The 6,098-nt window shown below is 42.5% G+C and overlaps 3 protein-coding genes across 5 annotated transcripts; 2 read left to right on the forward strand and 1 right to left on the reverse strand.

Moving 5' to 3' along the window:
* On the reverse strand, positions 1 to 3,608 carry LOC120707572 (pentatricopeptide repeat-containing protein At5g46100-like). 3 transcript variants are annotated; one of them, XM_039992488.1, is made up of 2 exons: positions 1,958 to 3,608; positions 1 to 1,011 (listed from the first exon to the last, which is right to left on the reverse strand). In XM_039992488.1, the coding sequence occupies exon 1, from the start codon at positions 3,479 to 3,481 to the stop codon at positions 2,039 to 2,041; it is 1,443 nt and encodes a 480-aa protein (XP_039848422.1). In that variant the 5' UTR covers positions 3,482 to 3,608; the 3' UTR covers positions 1 to 1,011; positions 1,958 to 2,038. The 3 variants fall into 3 exon arrangements, with proteins under 3 accessions (XP_039848422.1, XP_039848423.1, XP_039848424.1); XM_039992489.1 differs by having other exon boundaries at positions 17 to 1,037; XM_039992490.1 differs by having other exon boundaries at positions 17 to 1,011; positions 1,953 to 3,608.
* Positions 274 to 1,280, forward strand: LOC120707573 (protein DMP6-like). The gene has a single exon (XM_039992491.1). It carries the CDS (start codon positions 381 to 383, stop codon positions 1,032 to 1,034), a length of 654 nt encoding a protein of 217 aa, XP_039848425.1. The 5' UTR covers positions 274 to 380; the 3' UTR covers positions 1,035 to 1,280.
* Positions 3,609 to 5,139: 1,531 nt separating the features above from the next.
* On the forward strand, positions 5,140 to 6,098 carry LOC120710695 (two-component response regulator ORR12-like). The gene is made up of 5 exons (XM_039996293.1): positions 5,140 to 5,227; positions 5,492 to 5,538; positions 5,661 to 5,738; positions 5,867 to 5,937; positions 6,017 to 6,098. The coding sequence occupies exons 1-5, from the start codon at positions 5,140 to 5,142 to the stop codon at positions 6,096 to 6,098; spliced, it is 366 nt and encodes a 121-aa protein (XP_039852227.1).

A 6,098-nucleotide genomic window follows, 5' to 3' on the forward strand; every position in this document is an offset into this window, starting at 1 on the left:
TACAGTAACCGAGTGCTTTATGCAAATACTAATTACTATTTAGAATGTTACACAACCGTGTGGGTTAGAACAAAACAGCTGGTGCCTTGTCAATAAATAAATAAATAAATAAATAAAACAGCTGGTGCGCCAAGGAGAAACTCCAGCCCCAAAACTTTCATTTGTCTCGCCAGCAACCTAAAAGCAAATCTCCCATGTCAGTTTTGTTCCTATTTTTACTGCAGCGGCGTCCAAAATGGGCAGCGAACAGAAACCGACCACCACATTCCCTTCACACATTCCTTGATTCCTTCCCGTCCATAAGCTGAAACGCCTGTCTTCTCCTCTAAACTCTGATATAAGATCCCCCTGGCTTCGTCGGAGCAAAGAGGGCAGCGACAATGTCTGCTCCACACCTCAATGCTGAACTGCAGCATTATCAGAGCCGTCCTCTCTTGTCCAACAGAGCTGATGACAACTACAACATGAGCCCCATGCAAAAAGCGATAGGCCAGACATACCAGAGCACTGGCCACCTTGCGAAACTCCTTCCTTCAGGCACGGTTCTTTCCTTCCAGCTCCTAGCCCCCACCCTTGCAAAACAAGGCCACTGTGGTGACATGAATCGGATTATGACAGGAGGGCTCGTGGTGCTCTGTGCCCTCTCCTGCTTTGTTCTCAGCTTCACGGATAGCTTCAGAGATATGGAAGGGAAGGTACGATATGGGTTCGCCACATTCAAGGGACTGTGGGTCATTGACGGCGGGGCTCCTCTTGAGCCCCTTGCAGCAGCGGAATACAGGATGCGGTTTTTAGATTTTATACATGCCATTGTTTCAGCGATGATTTTTGTTGCAATCACACTGTTTGACCAAAATGTGGTTTCTTGCTTCAATCCAGTACCATCCGAGGATACAAAGCAACTTCTCACAGCATTGCCGGTTGTCATTGGAGTTATTGGGAGCATGCTGTTTGTTAGCTTCCCGACCACCCGTCACAGCATTGGCTCCACACTCTCTAGTTCAGTAGTTCCTGTTGAAATCAATCAGTTGTAAGCCCTACATAGGAGAGTAGATACATAAAATTGCAACACCTTTCCTTTTGAGCAATAATACTTTAGGAAGTGGAGATTCAATTAAGAAGTGGTGAAATTGATGATGATATTCGACAGATTGAATTTGCATATGCAATCTATGCCGGGTATATATTATCCTTTTTGTAGTATCAACTGTAAACAAAGACCACAGTACAAACGCATGAAACCATTCAGTCGACCAGCTAAACTGGCAAACTAAAAATAGACTTTTCTTTTGCTGAATATCTATCAAAGGCCACCTCCAATGAAGCAAATGGAATGTGTATGAATGGTCAGACTGATTGCAAATTGCAATAAAATGCATCACTGCATGCGACACCTTTTGGCACTCTATACAATTATTTGAATCTCCAATTGAAGTTTTGAGCAATTAGTATTGGTATACATGTTGTTTAAGATTGTTTGCATCTATTTCAGTATTTCTAATCCCCCCATTAAGTGTATGGGGACATCCTAAACAGAAACTGATAATGACTAGTATGCATCCTAAACAAAAATTAAACAAAAAGTTACAATATTTCTTTGCCTTATCTGCACAGTATTTTCTTCCTTGATTAGAAAGAACATATGTGCAGAACAAAGATACTTTGTTGTTTCTAGCTATGAGAACAAATAAGGATAAGAAAGCATATGCAGCAAGCAAGGACCACATCTATTTTACTCTTCCAATAAATCTAACAACTTTACTAGACATTTAACTATTGTTGCTATGCAATAGTTTGAGCTATAAGTTCCTACATCTGGGTTTTTGAATTAGGGGATTTTCTTTTGTTTGTTTTCTTGGAATGCTAAAGCCCCTTCCCACACCAACACCCAATTCAAACAGGTCTGCAATATATCTTTTATACAGAATGGCACAGGAGAGAAATCATCACACCTTACCTGAAGAGTAAGCTGGCCAAGCTGCATACTTTATGCTAGCGACATTAAGTAATAATACAGCATAGAGCCATATTTCTCAAATCAACTAACAGTTAGCTGGTTCCATATCTCCTCGGCTTCTTGTCTCACCTCCTTCTTACCCCAGTATCCACTGATAACAACATCCCATGTCTCCCTCTCAGGAATGCATCTCTCTGACAGCATGTCAAGCACAACATGAGCAGCTTTCTCTAAATTGTTCTTTTTGGATAAGCTCTCAACAAGAAGATGGAAAGTGGTTGGCTCAGTAGAAATGCTTCGAGTCCTTGTGCTCTGGTAGACCTGAAAAGCCCTGACAAGTTCACCCTTAGTGCACAACGCTGTCAGCACAGTATTGTTTATCTTGGCATGCAGGCCCCAAGTCACCCGGTTCGGTTCAATACCGGAAAGAACCATCTCATCCAGGTAATTTGCAGCCTCCACAGCCCTTCCTGCATCACATAGCCCAACAATTAGCTTCCCAAACAACCCAGCATCAGGCTTCCGCCCCTGTAGACGCATCCGGTCCAAGACCTCCATTGCCTCACTCAGCCTGTGCTCCTTACAGAGCCCATCAATCATCAAGCTATATGTGATCGTATTTGGCAGCTTCTTCTCCTTGATCATCCTATCCAGCAATTCCAATGCTGATAATGCACGTCCACCCTTGCACAAACCGTCAATCAGCGAACTATAAGTGACCAAATTAGGCGAGATCCCTCTCCTCCCCATTTCATCGAATACCTTTAAAGCATCATCAAAGCAGCCCTCCCGTGCGAACCCGTGGATAACAGTGGTGTAAGTAACAACAGTAGGCGCAATGCATTTCCCCACCATCTCGGAGAAAACCTCGAGGGCCTCGGCCAGGCGGCCACGGCGGCAGAGCCCATCGATGATGGTATTGTAGGAGCAGGCGTCGGGTTTGCGGATGTTCCGGAAAATTCGGAGAGCGTCTTCGATGGGGGTGGCGGCGTCGGAGCAGTGGGCCTTGAGGAGGACGTTGTAGGTGGCGGCGGTTGGGGCGAATCCGGCGGCGCGCATGTCAGCGAGGAGGGAGCGGGCCAGATGGAGTTGCGAGTGCGCGACGAGAGCGGCGAGGACGGCGGTGTAGGAGCGAGCGGAGTGGGGGAGCGCGAGGTCGGAGGGGGCGGAGCGGAAGAGGTGGAGGGCAGCGAGCGGGCGGTGCGTGCGGGAGAAGGCGCGGATGAGGGTGAGGAAGGGGCCCTCGAGCGCGGCGGCGGAGGGGAAGAGCCCACGCGAGCGCGAGAGGAGGGAGGCGGCCAGGGGGAGGTGGCCGGCGGAGGCGAGTCGGGAGGTGAGCAGAGACACGGTGTCCGGAGACGGGGTGATGGTGATGGGGTCGGGTGCAGAAGTGGAGGCGGCGGTGGCAGCGTCGAAGAGCGCAAGGGCGCGGCGAGGGTTGCGCTCGGCGCGGACCAGGCGGTGGAGGTGGTCGGAGGTGAGGTTCTTCGGCCATTTGTTCGGCGTGGGGTTAGCCGGCGGCATCGAGGCGGTGGTGGGACGAAAGCCCGAGAGGTGTTCGGCGGAATGCCGTGGAGGCGTGGAGCGCGAGGACACGGGACTTGAGTAGAGTGCGGCGAGGGAGAGCTGGGACAACACGCGCGGAAAAGGGCCCCGGGGTTCCTATACTGCTTCGGGAAGATGGTTAAAAGATGTCTTTAAAGCCCACTAAGCCACAAACGACTTATTACATCATATATGCACCACAACGCCCCATTACAAGCACGCAGCCATTAACACACCGACACACACATGCAGCACAGCAATGGACAGGTCCACAAAAAAAAACAACGGACAGGATGGCAGGAGGATTGGCTGGCGGCAGGTAAACTTTCTTTGCTTTTTTCCCTAGTATATGCGACCATGATTCATAGTTTTTTTAAAATGTTTAAAACCTAGCATGTTTAAAATATTAAACTGGTATAGTCAACATTTTAAGTCACTACAGTCAACATGAATCAAAACCTAGTTCAACAATTCTAATGAACTATTTCAACATTTCACATGGAATTATTGATGCAGTATATCTACAATGTTGAACATGCATATTTAAAATGTTGAAGTGTTATAATCTGAATGTTGAATTTTCAAAAAATATTTGAGAAGTCAAAATATATTCATATTGGATCTTGTTCTGTTGCAAAAATTCCAAATAACATTGTGGTTCAAACGGAATCTAAAACGCACTTACGGTTTGAAAGAAAATTTAAATCAAAGTCTCAAATTCAAAAGGGAACCCATCCGATTTCTCACTGCACCCTAGATGCGCCACGACTCAGCAGTAGGCACGTGTCGAGCTACTTGAACTTTGAGTTGCTTTTGAATTTGATTCACAAATTTAACTTATTTTTAGATCATTTCACCTCTTTGCACTAATTTCATCATTGTTCACATTTCAAAATTTCGAATTTCGTGTTTGATAAAATTTGGGTCATTTCAAACTCCAAAATTTATATCAACCATTTTCAAAAAATTTAGGATCACATGTATTCTTTCTCACTAAAATCATTTCTTTTGGCAATTAAGGATATTGAACACCTAGGGTGTAGGCCTAAAGTTGTGCTAAGCGTTGGACCCTTAGACAACCTAATGTTGTGTAACATCCTGAGACTGCAGTGCACATTCCCTTACTCGATTAGGGGGAACAAACAAAGTATAGCCTGCATGGAGCCTAACATTTCTTGTACTGATTCTTTCTTGAAGCATTGCAGTCAAAATGTGCAAATGGATGGTTCTTATACATTAAAAATACGAAGAGAGTTTGCTGTGGATATATTCTATAGGTTATGGATATGCTCGTTTGCTATATTGTAAGATGTGGCAGTCAGTATCTTGCTATTATTTATATATTGGTAAATCTACAACATTACTCTATCTAAAGCTACAAGATTACTCTATCTTAACGATATCAATCAATATAGCTGTGATTTTTTATTACCTATTCTAAAGATATTGCTAGTACATCATGTCTTAAGGATAGTCAGTATTGCCATGACTTCATAATCCTATCCTGAAGAAGTTGTAGTACATCCACAAGTTCCTATATATACAAGTACATAGTGTCTTCACTCCCACAATAACTTTGCAATACAAACAGATCTATTTTGAAAGTTTGTAAAGTCTACCTAAAATAGAGAATAATAATGGCCAGTGCTCATGTTCTTATAGTTGACGACTCTTGTGTTGACCGTCTTGTTGCATCAAGAGTCATGGAGAGTTGTAACATTAAAGGTGCAACAACTACTATGAACTTTCTATCATCCATCTATCTTTTGTGATGCATTGCTCATTTAGTTTCATATTTAATTCACCAACATGTTTTCTAATTATAATTGGACGCAGGTCATAAATACCATATTTATTTTAGACTATGTAGTTTATTTTTTTATCATTTATTATATTATTATTTATAATAATATATTTCAGTCTTAAACTCTTTTTAATCATCCTAGCGCTTCTATATTTGATATTGCTAGTGTTGTTGTTGTTCTGCAGTGACCCCCATGGAAGGTCCTAAGGAAGCATTGCAGTTCTTGGCTATGGTATATAATTTATACATTTTATGTGATTACAATTTATAATAATGTGTCTACTTATTTTAAGTTCATTTGGTTATTTGTGTGTTTGACATGTTTCGTTGCATATGCTTTTGAATATTATATAGGAACATGATGTGAAGCTAATACTGACGGATTATTCTATGACTGATATGACTGGCTATGACTTTCTACTAGAGATGAAGGTGTGCTTATTTTTTTTAAAAAAAATTCTAATTTCTTATTTTCATTATACTCCATTGGATGTCTTATTCCATTACCTGTAATATTTGAATGTTGATGACTAATAAGAAAGTTTTGTTTCTCCACTCAGAAATCACCAAAGCTTAGTCACCTTCCTGTGGTGATTATGTTCACTGATGATGTCCCTGAAACGATTAAAAAGTGAGTAGATATAAAAACTTGCAAGTTGTATTTATTATATATAATTGTTATCTAAGTATTCTATTTGTTTTATATGAAGGTGCCTTGAAGGAGGGGCTAAAGACTATATCATGAAGCCTATCAAAGTTGCAGATGTGCCCCATCTTCTTAGCTACATTTGA

Source organism: Panicum virgatum, chromosome 5K (assembly GCF_016808335.1).
Source record: "Panicum virgatum strain AP13 chromosome 5K, P.virgatum_v5, whole genome shotgun sequence".
Taxonomy (NCBI): domain Eukaryota; kingdom Viridiplantae; phylum Streptophyta; class Magnoliopsida; order Poales; family Poaceae; genus Panicum; species Panicum virgatum.

Bases quoted from the DNA above. Each gene is read 5' to 3' on its own strand.
- LOC120707572 (XM_039992488.1), bottom strand. From the start codon at position 3,481: ATGCCGCCGGCTAACCCCACGCCGAACAAATGGCCGAAGAACCTCACC.
- LOC120710695 (XM_039996293.1), top strand. From the start codon at position 5,140: ATGGCCAGTGCTCATGTTCTTATAGTTGACGACTCTTGTGTTGACCGT. The intron at 5,739-5,866 runs GTGTGCTTATTT...TTCTCCACTCAG, and splicing joins ACTTTCTACTAGAGATGAAG to AAATCACCAAAGCTTAGTCA. The intron at 5,938-6,016 runs GTGAGTAGATAT...TTTTATATGAAG, and splicing joins GTCCCTGAAACGATTAAAAA to GTGCCTTGAAGGAGGGGCTA.
- LOC120707573 (XM_039992491.1), top strand. From the start codon at position 381: ATGTCTGCTCCACACCTCAATGCTGAACTGCAGCATTATCAGAGCCGT.